At 40.4% G+C, this 15826-nt stretch overlaps 2 protein-coding genes across 8 annotated transcripts in view; one reads left to right on the forward strand and one right to left on the reverse strand.

The window, feature by feature from the left end:
- The window catches only part of cngb1a (cyclic nucleotide gated channel subunit beta 1a), a 23923-nt gene extending 21291 nt beyond the window's left edge, over positions 1-2632 (reverse strand). For 4 of the 6 annotated variants that reach the window (XM_058629048.1, XM_058629047.1, XM_058629045.1 and 1 more), the window contains exon 1: positions 2022-2631. The gene's annotated coding sequence lies outside the window, so the exon portion shown is untranslated. Of the gene's footprint in view, positions 1-2021 lie in introns of all 6 variants that reach the window. The other 2 variants (XM_058629046.1, XM_058629050.1) reach the window with 1 other exon arrangement.
- LOC131459337 (annexin A2-like) overlaps positions 1-15247 on the forward strand; it is a 16913-nt gene extending 1666 nt beyond the window's left edge. Inside the window, exons 1-13 of one of the 2 annotated variants that reach the window (XM_058629053.1) lie at positions 6198-6285; positions 8010-8071; positions 8689-8782; positions 10228-10322; positions 10415-10528; positions 10997-11087; positions 11979-12058; positions 12379-12438; positions 12534-12627; positions 12920-13015; positions 13583-13641; positions 13756-13878; positions 15047-15247. In XM_058629053.1, coding sequence (XP_058485036.1) covers positions 8021-8071; positions 8689-8782; positions 10228-10322; positions 10415-10528; positions 10997-11087; positions 11979-12058; positions 12379-12438; positions 12534-12627; positions 12920-13015; positions 13583-13641; positions 13756-13878; positions 15047-15106 — 1017 coding nt within the window. In that variant the 5' untranslated portion in view covers positions 6198-6285; positions 8010-8020 and the 3' untranslated portion in view covers positions 15107-15247. Of the gene's footprint in view, positions 1-6197; positions 6286-8007; positions 8072-8688; positions 8783-10227; positions 10323-10414; positions 10529-10996; positions 11088-11978; positions 12059-12378; positions 12439-12533; positions 12628-12919; positions 13016-13582; positions 13642-13755; positions 13879-15046 lie in introns of those variants that run through there. The other variant, XM_058629055.1, reaches the window with a different exon arrangement.
- Positions 15248-15826: the final 579 nt, after the last annotated feature.

Below are 15826 nucleotides of genomic sequence, written 5' to 3' on the forward strand. Positions count from 1 at the left end.
AGTGCATAGTGTGGCCCAAGTGTAAGTCAGTGATATCTTAATGTGTTATATAGAAATCCTGGCCCTTTAAGATGTATATGTGCATATCATGTAGACTACACCACTGACTGTGTCTAATGGTTTTCAGCTCAGGTCTGGCTGAGTGTCAAGTTCAATTAGAGCTGACTGATCATGACCCTAATACTCCACAGGAGGCCTGGCAGCAGAGAACAGGAGCTGTGCCTCTGCAGTTAAATGTTCTTCCAATTCCTCACTTACACTTTCCAGTTGGGTTTTGGCCATTTATTTGGTCAGTTTGTTAGTTAATCAGCAAATTAGTCAGTCAGCAAGACCAACACAATGTAGCATAGATAAAGGGTCCTTAAGGGTATTTATTCAACTGGACTTGCTTGAGTTTTGTTGAAGACTGTCCAGAAATTAAGACGCCAAAATGTCTTGAACAAAACCTCAACAGAACTCAAGAAAATCCAGTTGCCCACCATCTAAAAACATTGAAGATATAGACCATGTCTGAGAACCTTCACAGACATGGATAGATATATTATTCTGTCTCGTAAGTCAGATAACTAATTGGCAAATCAGTCAGCTGATCAGTCAATCATCGTGGTGGTAGGTCGACCAATTAGGCAGTCAATAAGTTAATTAGCTTGCTTGTCAGTTCTATGGAAGTCTAGCAGCTTATTGAATTAGCCATTTCATCCAATCAACCAGATCAGTGCGGGGACGTTGTGTATTAATGTTGTGTCTCTGACTGCCGCTAAGTGTCAACACCCTAGACTGTGCTCCAGTAGCAGAGGGCAACATTTGCTCCAGTAGCAGAGGGCAACATTTGCTCCAGCATTAGCCAATGTACTGTAAGAGGGGATAGTATTCTGGGATGTGGACTCACATAGAAAGGCACTTTCACTGCCTCTCCACAGTACCAAAATGTGGAATGGTACCATGTGATGCAAATTGTTATTCTGCTGCATGAAATCACCTACCACTCCCCCCCCCTTGCAGGTACGGTCACTTCCTGCCTAAATCATAGATCCATTAATCAACCTGGTCCGGCTGGCCAATCATGGTAATGCAACTTGGATCTGAAAAATTTAGTGTGGGGTCAGGCTGTCACTTTGTGTGGCTTACAATTTCATACAAATGTATTGACTGTGTGATGTTCTTGTTAACCAACCTGGCATAAAACTGGTTCACACTAAATAACAGGGTTCTTTCTTGGTTTTGTGTGTGAATGGTTAGGTAATTATATTATTTGTTAAGTTGTAGTTGTGTTTGTCTCAGTTTAGGCCTCAAGCAGACACTGGTATTAAGAAGACAAGAACAACCAGATTGCAGAACAGTACTGTACATACCCCCAAGATGTCCGACTCCTCAACACTCAGGAACTACTCTTTCAAGTAATGTGATAGTTTTTAAATATGGGGCTGTAAAATCTATGTTAACATGCACTTTATCTGATCTATGCACCTCTACAGGTGCTTTAGTATTAGTATTATATGTTATGATCTCTTTTTATTGCTTGGATTTCATTTTAGACGCCAGTGAAAAAAATTCCAATCGACAATATTGACATGGCAATCATGAAGCAAATTGTTCTTCTCTCACACCATTTTTTTTTTTTTTTTTTTACAAAGAGTTTAAATCAGACAGGACAGCCTGTGACTATGTGTCAGTATTGTACCTCATACATCCACAGCATAAAACAACAGAACTATCACTTTAAAAGTCACAAAAACCAGATCACTCTTGGCCCAAACCATTTACCTCTTAACCCCTTTGGCATTTACGTTTTAACTAGTTAAAAGTTACAGTATCTCAAAAATCCACAGTATACATTGTGGTTTTTGTTAACAGCACCACAAGATACCAAACATCTGCAGGTTCCAATGCAGCCATCCTGTTCTCAGTGAGAACATGATGAACTGTAATAAAATGCTATCATTTCACCAGCCATGCATTTGGGTATGTTTCAGGGTTGTGGGTGGGAGTGGTCTATCTGCTGAAGGGGTATTTTGTCCTACCTGAGTAGTTCAGTCGGGATCCAGCAGCATCCCACAGAGCTAAAGTGAAGACGCTGTGAAGACCTGCAGAGATCTGAGCTCCAAGGGAGGATTACAAAGAAACTCTGCTAACAGGATTATTGAGGGAGTGAAGGGCAGAGCAAAAGCAAGACACTGGGACAGACCAGGACAGGCAGGAACAGACCAATACATCTCGGGACGGACAGGAATGGACTCCATGAGCCAGGCACAGACTTTAGGAGATCCTGAGACAGACCAGGATAGACTTGGACTGGAGCACAGAGAAGACTATCAAAAAGTGAAATTGGAAACCAAACAATCATTCACACATGCAAACATACAGTTATATACACATATTTGAATTAAGTGAGCAGATGAACTTTTTCAAGTTTTGCACAAGCAAATTGTTCTACAGTGAATTTGAACTTCGCAACATTAACATCAGTGAGTTCATGTTGCCTTAAATCATTTCAAACCAGTCTCCACTGACCTCTGGCATCAACAAGGCATTTGTTGATGTCAGCACTATTTTCTGTTTTTTTTGGATGGCTGTGTGTCGAAAATCCTAGTAAGTCAAATACCCAGACCAGGCACCAACATTCAAAATCACTGAAATTTCTGGTTTGGTTTGGTTTAAATTTCATCAGGTCATCTTGACCATGTCTACAGCACAAGTAGTTTAACAATTATATCTACTAAGTAGCTGGTGGGTGTACACTGAGTTTGTGTTGCCCTCTCAGCTGGGACCATATTGCCAGGGCTACAGGTGAAAGCTGTTAATGTGGCCCTGAGAAGGATCAGCTCATAATGAGGTTAAGTCCAGCGTCAGCAAAAACAGAGGATTGGAACCTGATCACAGAGAACACTCAGACCAAGAGAATCTTTCCTGAAGCAGTCTTCCCCCAGTCTACTCTCTCCTTATCCAGGCTTCTGTTTTCCTCTTCCTTTCCTTTCTTTGTATCCTTAGGTCTTTCTTCATTTTATCCTGCCACATTTTCCACATCTGTTGTCTTCACACACCTCAAATCACCCCCCCTTTCCTCTTTACACCCACTGTCCCTCTCTAATCCTTACTTACTTAATTCTTCCTCCAGACCTCCTCTCGTATCCGTCTTTCCTTTCCACAATAAGCTGAGACTAACTTGATTAAATATGATTTCAATACATTCATTGTTGTGATCTGAACACCCAAGGCAACAAGGGAAATGATGTCACTCTGCCCTCTGCTGGACAAAGATGACAAAACACACAAGTACCCAGGTTCTTATAAAATGTAAGCTGAAATACAGAAGGAAACTCTCCTTCACAAAGATAAAGTTGGATTTTTACTTACTCAAAAAGGGGAAAGAAAGGTAATGAGTTCAAAGCTGAACGTTTGTCTGATCCAGTTACTTTTTACAGTGTGGCACACACCCTTACACACTGGGTGTTTCTGTGGAAACCATATCCACATTGCATTTGCTTCATACATGAACCTGACCTTTGAGACTGAATGATAACGTTGCTCTGCTCTGAGTCAATAAAGTTTCAGTCACTCACAAATATTAAGTATGGAGTATGTACTTCATTTCTTTATGCATTTTATTTTGGTTCATGTCCATTTGCTAACACGAAGGGGCCAAAGTTTATGGTCTATACTGCAGCCAGCCACCAGGGGAGGTGATCCAGATGTTTTGGCTTCAACATAATAATTGTTAAAATTGCAGAACTGTTGGAAACTGAGCAGCCTTGAGAGAAATTTGTACACACTGAGTGCCTTCTCTAGGGTTAGATTATACTCTAAAGTTGTAGTGCATTATTTTTGAATATAAACATATGTTTGCTTCATTTAAACCACTGTGAAATCAAGGAAAGTAGTGTTTTGCCTTTGTGGTTATATTACCGTGCGGCACACAAACACAATTTATGACTGAGCAGGCATGGTGGAAGAAGCACAAAGTGTGAGTAAAAAAAAAAGGAACATTGTCATTCAGTGGGACATTCAGTCATGGATCACTATCAGGAATTTGGCTTCTCACAAATCTGATCATCCAATACTGAAAATGCTCACTTCACCAACAGCTATAAAGAAGAGGGAAAAAGAAAATACTTAAGTAAATTAGTATTTGCATGAATGATACCTAAACAGTCATGTTTACTGTGTTTACAAGCTGATTCCAATTCCAAACTGCTAAAAACACTGCAATGGTCTGTTCTGGAAACTAAAGTGAGCAGGGTCCATTGTGATGATCTGCTGCCAACGGAGGTCAAACACTGAAGGAAACGGCAATGTTTTCCGTTCCCTGTGGACGCAGCAGTTTCCTCCTTTGGTTGTACAGTCGTGTGTGACACAGGGAGGAATGCAAAGTGGAGCTGGTCAGAGCCAAGCAACCTGGAGTTCACTCTAAATGCTGACCGAGCCTCTGGATTCACCTCACACCCTCATCCTCAGCAGGATGAAGACGGAGCTGAGCCTGAAGGCAAACTCTGGATTCAAATAATATAAGCAGAATGTGACGAACGGGAAATGGAGAACAATTTGCCCTCGTCAGGATCTTTGAGAGAAGAGCTTTGTACAGCTGTGGGTGTGTCCTGAATGTGACAACAGACAATAATATCTTAAGTGTCCTAATTTTGTCTGATGCTCTGCAGTACAACACAATAACAATAAGGTTGTTCATTTGTGGAGGAGAATCAAAACAACATCCTACTACATGCTCTATACTGTAGTGTGTCACTTAACCTACTTTAATGTTAACAAAAGTCTGTTGCATTCAAACCCTTGTCCAACAACAGTTGACTAAAGTGCTGCACAGCAGTAAAACCAAATACTTAAACAGATAAAATAAGTACAAGACATACAACACAAAGCACACACAAAGACAACAACATCTCACATACAAGAGGAAAAAACTGTGAAATGACTTCACACAATGATAATGAAGCCTGCAGCGCCACACAATTCTCTCTGTAATTCTCACTATAGCAGTGTTTAGATTTCTTGTCTAGAGAACTCGGAAAAAAACCACGCACAAACAGGGAGAACATGCAAACCCCATGCATTTGACTCTTGTTCCGACCGAGTCGTGAACCCGGGTCTTCTTTGCTGTAAAGGCAGGAGTGCCAACAACTACACCAACCATGTGGCCCGCCTTGTGCGAGTAACCCAACACAAAAATTTCCTTTGCGTTCGATGCAAATGCAACCTCCCCTCCCACACACATGCAAACGTTGGTTTGCGAAAACAGAATCAACAGTTACATTAAACAAATCAGTTATTTTGTGCAGTGCTGAAATGTTGCCGCTGGGCAACACAAAATCTAAACACCACTATACTGAGAAACAGAGAGAGTTGTGTCAAACGTAGTCAGCAAGGCGTGAAGTCATGTGACAATACCCTTGATGACATTTGCTCTCATATTTAAAATATAATACAGTTTTAAAGCTCTGAGAAAGTATCTGTGTTTATGTGATGCTGCCAAACATCAGCTGAATGAGAGTCAACATTTGGAGCTGATGGTCAGAGCCTAGACTTCCTGTTTTTTCCCTCCCTGATTCAATAAACATGTCCTTCAGTAGACTGATTCAGTCCAGATGATATTCACCATCTGACCTTGGTGACCTCAGTGGAGGTCAAAGAAGGGAGTTTTAATTATTAATTGTTATCTCAACAGACAGCAATAAAGTGGGTGGAGGGGTATGTTTATTGAGCTGACAAAGGTCGTTATGCTACAGGAACATTGCGGCAGGCTAACCCCACCTTCTCTCGCCATGACAGTCCTCAGGTGAGTGTGCAGGTGAAACACTTGACCCCAACTGGTGGGGGTCACCGTCACTAGAAAATTCCTGCTTTATGACTGCATTATAAAGACAGTTAATGACTGTAAATAGAATAATATGTCATTGACTGTGAAGTGAAAGCAGCAACATTTTTTATTATGCTTGTTAAAATGAGCCTCTTGTCCACAAAGAGGGGACATGATGATGACCTAGTACTCACTCTGTGTAATGTGACACATCTATATGGTTGTTATGGTTACCTGGAGTTTATTAAAAAAATTCTGCTGAAAACCGATGTTGGAGTGAGCCTGGCAGCAGGTGAGTAAGTCCAAACGTCAGTGAGAAATGTATATCCATGTTTTGTCCACTTAGTCACCCAGGCAGAGTGTGTGTGTGTGTGTGAGTCAGTTGGTATTTAAATACCACACCCTTCTCAGTCCGCGTTCATAACGTAGCTGCTGCTGCTGCTGTTGCTTGCTGCCTCTCTGCTGCTGCTTCTCCGAAGGTAAGAAAACTGCCCAGGCTCAGAGTGACTGTGAGAGAGGAATGGAGGAATGAATGCTTCACTCTGTCAACTTTAACACGACATTTAGTATTTAAGAGTCTTTTTCCCTGGTACTTTAATTGCAGCAAACATCTGTCGAACAAGTCATTTAGTGTCTGTGGGTCTGTGAAGAATATATTAAGAAGTAGAATCTCACCCAGGAGACTCATGTTGCAGGTTTCAGAAGTGATAACAAGCTGCTGGTCACTGGGTGCGGCCGGGTAAAGTCTTCCCCACAGACCCACTCTGCTCTCCGCCTGCCTGTAATTACCACAATATCATGTTGGTGTCATTTACTGTGGGAGGATCACAGAGAGGTGGTGATGAGACTCCACATACACACACACACACAGGAGCAGAGTGAAGTTTTCATCTGGACAAAGTTATGTCGACAAATCACATCCTTTCATTCATGTACGGGGAACAGGGGGCTTTTATTTTGAAGCCTGCTGGAAAGTTTTCGTAGCTGCTCGAAGAAATAAACATTCATGAGCAAAGAATTTCCAGAAGCAGCTGCAGAAAGGCTCAGGATTTCAGTAGTGACTCTGCAGTGTAATAAATCTGTTTCACTCGACTGAGTCTGAACTTGCACCTCCACCTTGTTCCTGCCACGTTTTAATATCACGTAACATTGTGATGATCTGCTTTCAAATTGATTCCTCCAAGTCTCAGGGCTGTGAGAGAGTTTTCCAGCATCCCACATAACTTTGTCTGCTTGTGAGGTAGACATACAGGAATGCATCCAAAACTTAGCCATAAGATAACAGCTTGATGTGTAACAATTACAGGTTGACCATCTGGTGGGAACTGACCACTACGTTGAGGAGAATATGTTAAGTATTAAAAGCAGCTCCAGCAGCTTCGTAGAATCAACGATCTAAACGGTGGAGCATTTTACTGCGGTACAACATCTTCAGAGGGAGTTTGAACACAAATGTGAAAACTTCCAAAGCTGCACTTGAATGCACCATAAAAAAAATGGTGGCATTCCCCTTTAAATTCACTCTGCCAGCTGGACAGAGAACTATGATGAAGACCAAGCTTCGGGGCTGTTTGTACCAACTGTTGCTAAGCGACAAACCACTGGCCCTCCCTCACCTTCCTGTTGGAATTAAGTCAGGATAACTTCATGGTTCATAGTTTATGGATTAGTGAACGCTTGACAGCGTGTGTGTGTGCACTTCATAACAGGGTCCACATTTCCTCAGATCTGTTTGCATTTTGATCCATGCTCCTTATCAGCATACACACCCTCTGGTATGTCCGAGCTGATTACTCAAACACACCTATCTTTACAGCCCAGAGACGGTAAACTATTGTTACAGGACAAAACTGAGGAAGGTTTTGAAAGGAACAGGGTGTTTGTTTTTCAACTGGTGTCAGGGGGTCAGTGAAGACACAAGTTGCAGTGAAGTGAGGCTTTGAACACACCTTGATTCTGTGGTATGTGCAGCTTTTACTGTCAGATAAAGGTTCTGTTCTGCTGCTACTTCATGCCAAAAGACCTCCGACCAACAGAAAATAATAATAGTAATAATATAACACACATTCAGCTTCACTTTAGATAAAAAGTGAAAGAGGATTTCAGACACCTGACAAAGTGAGGCGATGAAACTCGGTAGTGAGGTCTTGCCTCCCATGGTTGTGTCACAGCGATGTTCTGACCGTCTGTCTGTTTTCCGCAGGGTAACTCATCATGGCGCTGGTGTCTGAGTTTCTGGGCCAACTGACGCTGTCATACGGAGGGGTGAGTTTATCCACACCATCTCATGTCACATCTGACAGAACTCATCGGTCACACTTACACATTAAGTCCTTTATTTTGTACCTCCTGTACTCTAGTAGTGACAGTGGCTATACTGCCTTTGCACTGCCCCTACTGTTGATGTTAGTATTGCATCTCATCGTCCATCATGGTAATTAATGCGAATGTTCAGAACTGACACAGACTAACACCAGGTCCTAAATACAACAACTGTTTAAATACAACTGGAATGTCCAGTTGCGTGGAAATGTGTTTCCACAACACTGCCTTCCTCTCTAGGCTTTTGTATATACTGTATGTAAACCTGTGTCATACAATACCATACAAACAAACAACCAAGATTGATTGCTCATCAACTTTCATGTCATTCGTGGTTGAAGTTGGAGAAGTCTGGAGGCTTCATTTCACATGTCTGATCTGTAGTTTTATATCTCTGAAAATCATGGGTTCTAGAGTGCAGTGGTATAGCGTTCAGCCTAAACGGGACATTAGGGGCCAAATTAAAGGCTTGCTTAAACACAGAACAAAATGTTTTATCGAGGGGGAGTAACACTATGACAGCGGCAGACTGTGTGGTCATGTGTCTCTGTCCTTTGCAGGACATAGATCCCAAATTCCCCACTGTGGTGCCAGTGCCAGACTTCGACCCAGCCCGGGACGCTGCCAGGATTGACACCGCCATCAAAACTAAAGGTAAGTGAGTCTAACAACACACCAACATTACTATGTGAAACCATGTACATGTATGTGCAGCTGTGGGCCCATTAATTTAGTTGTACACAGTTAGTGTGGAGCTCAAAACACCAACATTCTTTTAGAGTTGAAATCCTTGATATAGGAACAATCTTACTGGCTTAGAAACAGACGTTCATCCAGAACCCAGGCCTGAAGTCCCGAATCCCGTCCTATCTTTACCGCAATGTTACCGCAGGGTGACCCCGACCCTCCTCGCTCCGGTACGGCTCTCTCACGGTATACAGGCTTACCTAATGTGGAAAACGTGACTGTCAGACACCAACATGGAAAGTCCACCGCTAATATTTACACTCTCATACACGGAGCTAACGTACACGACGCTTCTCCTTCAGCAGTCAGATCAGAAAGAAAACAGGCTCACATTTTGCTCTCTTAATCATACTTAACACACACACACACAATAATACATTAGGAAACACCGTATAAGTGACATGCAACACGCTTCACATGAATGATAATTTATAACATTCAATTTATATCCAACATTTGAACAATAAAGCATTGCTATATTAATGTTGTAAACAACACCCACGCTTCTATGTGATAAGCTAATTAGCCGCTAACTAGCCAGCACGAACACGTCACAAAGTGCTAGAATGAATCCATATACTAAATATATACATTAAACTACATAACAGGTTAATAGACACAAGGTATACAGGATTACCTAATGTGAAAAAGTGACTGTCAGAAACCACCATGGAAAGTCCACCGCGAATAATAATTCCACTCTCATACACGCAGCTAACGTTCACGACGCTACTCTTTCAACAGTCAAATCAGAAAGAGCGACACCCACACCTGGTGGACTTGACCGCAAACTGCCTGAAACTGCTGCAAACTGACGGAAACCATAACAAAACAGTGAAACCTAATGTATTGGTGCCTGATACCAATTTAAATAGAACTAGAGAACTAATTTCTAGTGTTTTACTATTTTAAGTACTACAGCTAGTTAACTTAAGTAGACACTTTAGATATAATATTATGATATTTTAATTACATCATCCCAAAACAAAAATTATACAGAAATCCTCACTAAGGATGGGTTACATATTCATCAAGTAACTGTGATCAGAGTCCATCACAGTTGAGACAGAGGTGCAGACGTTAGACATTAAATTATGTTTTTTATTGCAAAGACAATCATGAGGCTCAACATTGCCAGAAACACAGATTCCAGGGGCATTTCAAAAAAGTTTGGGGCCCAAGGCAAAAGGATTATGGGTGACCAACATCAAACAATAATAAAAAGCAATAGCTGATAAATGTACTCTTCATTTTAGTTTGAAACATTTGCCTCCTTTGAAAGCACATATTTTGACATCTGTTACTGAAACATTCTGTGAAGTTAAACCAGAAATTAAACCTGTTCCGTGCAGGTGTAGACGAACAGACCATCATCGACATCCTGACCAGAAGAAGCTACGAGCAGCGCAGACACATCGCCTTCGAATATGAACGAATCGCCAAGAAGGTTAGAAGAAATGTTTCAAGATTATTCAAATAATGGGATATTTCGTGAATGTTTTATATTTCAATCTATGTCTGTCTATTTTTATATTTCAGGATTTGTCCACAGCCCTGAAGGGGGCGCTCTCAGGCTCTCTTGAGGCGCTGATGCTAGGCCTGATGAAAAGCACTGCTCAATACGATGCCTCTGAGCTCAAAGCCTCCATGAAGGTCAGAGTCAAAGTGATGACGTGTATGTCTGTAAATGTGATGTCTGCTGTGACGTGGCCTAAAATGTTTTGCGCTTTACAGTCACATACATTTATTATACAAAGTAGTGTTAGCGAAGCCTTTTTTTGGGGATGAAATTAGACACTAAGTCACTTCTTAGACATTAATATCATGTCTCTTGTGCCTGAAAACATGAAACACGCAAATGATTTGGGGCAAATGAGTGAAACTTTGGTGTGATGTGATGCTGTAAAAGCTAGTTGGTGTAGAAATCAGGACAGCACTCTTCCTAGAAAATGGCGAATAATGTTTGCATGTGTTACCTGTGCAAGCAACCTGGCTAAACCCAAATGATCCTGTGGTCAAACTTGTGCGAGACATTTGCTTTGCATTTGGTGTAAATGCACCTTTTTCCAAAATGAACTGTGAATTCTCATGTGAGGGTGGCATGGGTTGATTTGTGTGCAGGGGCTGGGAACAGATGAGGAGAGCCTCATCGAGATCGTCTGCTCCAGGAACAATGAAGAAATGGTGGAGATCAAGAAGGTTTACAGAGAGTGTAAGATGTTTCACTCAAACAAAAAATCTGAAATAACATTTGCTACATGATGAACAATGAAGGGAGAAAATTAAGAAATTTCTGTTAACACCTTTGTTACCATATAGTTCTGTATGACATTTCCTCAGAGGTGTCCAGTGTTTTTCCGTCAGGATTTTTGGCTCCATATAAGTTGTAATTTTGAGCTTTTGCAGTTGATTTGCATGGACAGTGATACTACACACATCAGCACACAACAAACAGAGCATTTCAAAAACGTTAGTTTGCCAAACTATGTGAATTGAAGTTAATCGAATTGTTACATTAATATAGCATTTGTGTTTACTTCAATAGATATATTGATATTGGCATAACAAAACCTACTTAAATAACATGTTTTAACTAGAAGCTTATATAAAAACGATATTACAAACATGTCTTACTATACTGTCTGTTGAACATTAGGGGGTTAAGTCATGAGAGGAAAAAGGTGCTTTATAACTGCTCTCAAAACATCTGGCTTGCCCCCTAGTGGCTGGCTGCAGTATAGGCCATAGAACCTGCCCCTCCATGTAAGCAGATGGGACGTAAAAAAAAAAGTAGATGTCAGATACAGTAAATGTTTTTAAAGATGGTTTCTGTCTTCACTTAGTAACTCATGACATAAAAACAGACTAAGATGTCATGTTTGACAGCTGAGATTGCCCATCTTTTCAAATAAATTCTACCTGGGATTAGCTCCAAGTCCACCTGCAAACCTCATAAAATAAGCTGTAAATAATGTGAGGGTGTATGACCACATATAGTCATTGATCTTCTTTATATACAGTCAGATGTAATCAAAATATGATTGCCCCATACTTTTATCTGTGTGTTTAATATTGGCTATTGTTTTTTTTTTTCTGTCCTCAGTGTTTAAGAAGGAGCTGGAGAAAGACATAGCAGGAGACACATCAGGAAACTTTGCTAAACTGTTGCTGTCTCTGGTTCAGGTAGATCACATCTGCAGATTTTATTGTAAAAAACATAATTTTTCTCTAGTGTCCATCTTTTAAAAGATTGTTAATATCAATAAAAACTTGAGTGAACACGCTTGATGATGTGATGAAGTGAATATCTACATCCAGACTTATTTGATTACTGGTGTGTATAAATGTAAATGGATGTAAAATAGCTGGATTTTCCAGTTTAATATTTAATGTATTACAAAGAAAACCTTCTGAATTCACAGTCACCGCCAAATAACCAACTGCTTGAGTTCTACAGTTAAGCAATATTAATTTATATTTTTCTAAAATGGTTTGATCTACAGACAAAGAGAGATGAGCCCTCTAATGTTGTCGACTACGAGAAGATTGATGAAGATGCCAGAGTGAGTAAAGTCAATTTTTTTAGTATTTAAAATCAGCCCTTTGTGCCCTAAAATATTTCTAACCTGTCCCCTGACCCCATATGTGAACCTCTCAGTCTCTGTATGAAGCCGGAGTGAAGAGGAAGGGCACTGACGTGACGACCTGGATCTCAATCATGTCTCAGAGGAGCGTCCCCCACCTGCAGAAAGGTGAACTACACCTACAACACTGAAATACTCTCTGCATGTACAGAATCAGAATCATCTTTTATTCCCTGCCAGGGTTTTTCACATTTAATGTCTTATTACATTTTGTTTTATTTTTAATCTAAAGCCAACGGTTCATTCAATGCCCCAATTTTAAAAACATCATCAGTTTACAGTTATAGGATTAAAAGGAAAGTGTATTAATTACAGTAAAAACAAAAGTCATTATTGTAAGGACACTGCACTGCCAGTGAACATTGAAACATGTGTCCTGTGTGTGTGTGTGTGTTCTCAGTGTTTGAGAGGTATAAGAGCTACAGCCCCTATGATATGAAGGAGAGCATCAGGAAGGAGGTGAAGGGAGACATGGAGAAGTCCTTCCTAACGCTGGGTATGTCCAACAACCTCCTCATCAGCAGGAGGAGCTTTTTAGGACAGAAATCTTTCTTAGGAGATTTTTCACTGTGATTTGGTCGTAAAGTTTTGTAATTGTTAGTTATGTAAAGGTGGAGTTTTCAGGAGAACTTTGAATAAATCCCAGATCAGATTTTGAAGTACCCAGATAAGTTAGTACCCAGTACACATGGATTTCAGACCATGACCATGCAATGTAAATTAATCACAAAAAGCAATCTTATTATGCATTATAATTCTCCAGCTGGATTTGATTTGATTGGGAATGAATGAACAGTGGTAGACTTGTGTAGTAGACGAGGTTGTTTGAGGTTCTTACACAAAGCTGACTGCACTCTGCACACTCCATGTGCCAACAAGCAGCAGGCAAGTGTTCAGTGAAATAAAGGCTATAGCAGCAGGGACACCAGAAAACCAGTCTTTAGCCACTTAAGAAAAGACTCAGGTCTTTTAAGCAGACTAGGATATGCTCTTGACTGTGTTCAAAAACATGAACTGTCCCTTTATGATAAGGAGAGTTTATCCTATGGCTCTCTCTTCACAGTGGAGTGCTTTGAAAACAAGCAGCTGTACTTTGCCAGCAGACTCGGTGAAGCCATGAAGGTACATGTCATACTTTTATCCTTGATTTCTCTCAGATATAATAAAATTAAATGTTTCTCAAAGAATTCACACAGTGGACAATTTGAGCCCTTAAGTTCCTCTGCTTCTCTTCAGGCTAAAGGGGCGAAGGAGAAGGTGGTGACCAGGGTCATGGTTTCCCGCTGCGAAGTTGACCTGATGAAGATCAGGACAGAATTCAAGAGGCTCCATAGACGATCGCTGTACCAGACTATCGCTGTGAGTAACTGTCTCTTTCTGTCCTGTTGTGTGTTTGTCCTGTTGCTTTCCAGTCTTTGTTTTTTGGAAATTTTGGCTGTGTTCATGCATATGGCATGGATTTTTGGCAAGATTGTGTGTTTTCATTTGATCTTGCTCCTGCAGTAAGGCTCAAATACACTGTGTACAAACAAGAGTTACACTCATACCCTTAAGTGCAAAAAATGACCCATTGAAACCAATTTTTGATCTCACTTCTTTTAAAGCATAAAACATGCATGTCTGGTTTCACTCTGGGCTTTTGCCTTGCAATTGATACATTTTCTAGTCTCCCCCAGATGGTGTTATTTTGGCCATATACAGCATATGGAGTAAAAACATTCTTTTTCCACTAGATGGCACTGTCACAAGTGTTGCCGCTAATCAGTCACATATCCTAGGCTACAAAAATGGACTTTGTATATAGTATACTGAAAATAATTAATATTTTTAGGTTGTTTTTTTTTCATTTAAAAACATGGTGGCATCATGAATAATATATAAAATGATGTATAATATTTTTCATGGCTCCCTTTTAAAAAGCACATTTTTTTATAATAATAAAGGTGGACGACAAAAGTGTGGATGCTGTCACAGCATTCACACCAGAGAAGCAAAATAACATCTTTTTAGATTTTGTCATTGCATTATCTCTGCTAAAAAACACTTAAAAACTGTAAAGTAACCACGTACATGTACTCACGTTGTAACAAGTGGAACAGGAAGTTGAAGTTCAAAAAAATAATCACTAAATTCCTGGTTAAAATTTGTCAGTTGGGTCAGTTTGGTTTAAGGAAACAACAAGTAAACCATACACACTGGAGAGCGAATAGAGTGACGAAGACTGAAAAGCGAGAGGAGAATGAAAGAACACAGGTGATGGTAATCAAGGCAGAGGAGGAACAGTGACAGGAAATGTGTGAATCTGCAATGAGAAGTGAATATAAATTCAAAATAAAACAGGAAATGTCACAGGAAACACATGTTACAGCAGTAAGTTATACATTTTCTTGTAATTTGATGACGACATGTTTACTTTTTTACATTGTAGTGTTAGTACTTTTACTTACACCATGGCTAATTTGTCAATAAAGATTATGAAAAAACTTTAATTCACAAAATGATCATTGTTGTCATCTCTCTGTTTCAGGAGCACACTAAAGGAGACTACCAGGTCGCTCTGCTCAGTCTGTGTGGAGGAGACGACTGAGACCTCAGTTTTCCAGGAGACTGCTGGGTGTGACACGTCAGCTGACTGCAGGTCTTCTCACAGTATTTGAGCCATTTGTCATTTTCAGACTAAACAGCTTGTGTTTGTGAAATTAAAAAAAACAACAACCCAAAACCTTCACATTCTTGTGTGTTTGTTATTGTGATCACTCACTAGAGGGCAGCAAAGACACACGGAGCTCTTTCTGCTTGGTACAGACAGAAGAGTAGGTTTAACGTTCACATGTACAGTCTGTAAGTATGTATCATGACCAGGTCACTGTGTGAGTTTACGATACACACACACACACACACAAACTTGTTTTTACATCATAGTGAGGACACATCATTGATACAATGCATTCCCTAAATCCTAACCTTTACCATCAAAACCAAGTGCCTATCCTTAGCCCTTACCCTAACCTAAACCCAATTCTAACCCTAACCCTAACATCAAAACCAATTCTTAACCCTGAAAAGCCCTTTACAGTGGTGGGGCACAGACAAAATGTCCCCACAAGGTCAAATGTCCCCACAAAGGTAGGTAACCTAACAAATTTAAAGCCATCCCAGCTAGTCAGCGATCAGGATGGGGTGATCATGGCTGACACCTGAAAAGGAATACAACTCTGGTTCATCAGAGAAAAGACGAGGGAAAAGGAAAACTTTTTTCAGATTTTACAGACAACACTAAAATAAAAGTCGACCTCTAGACATGAAA

The sequence above is a fragment of the Solea solea genome, chromosome 5, assembly GCF_958295425.1.
Source record: "Solea solea chromosome 5, fSolSol10.1, whole genome shotgun sequence".
NCBI lineage: Eukaryota > Metazoa > Chordata > Actinopteri > Pleuronectiformes > Soleidae > Solea > Solea solea.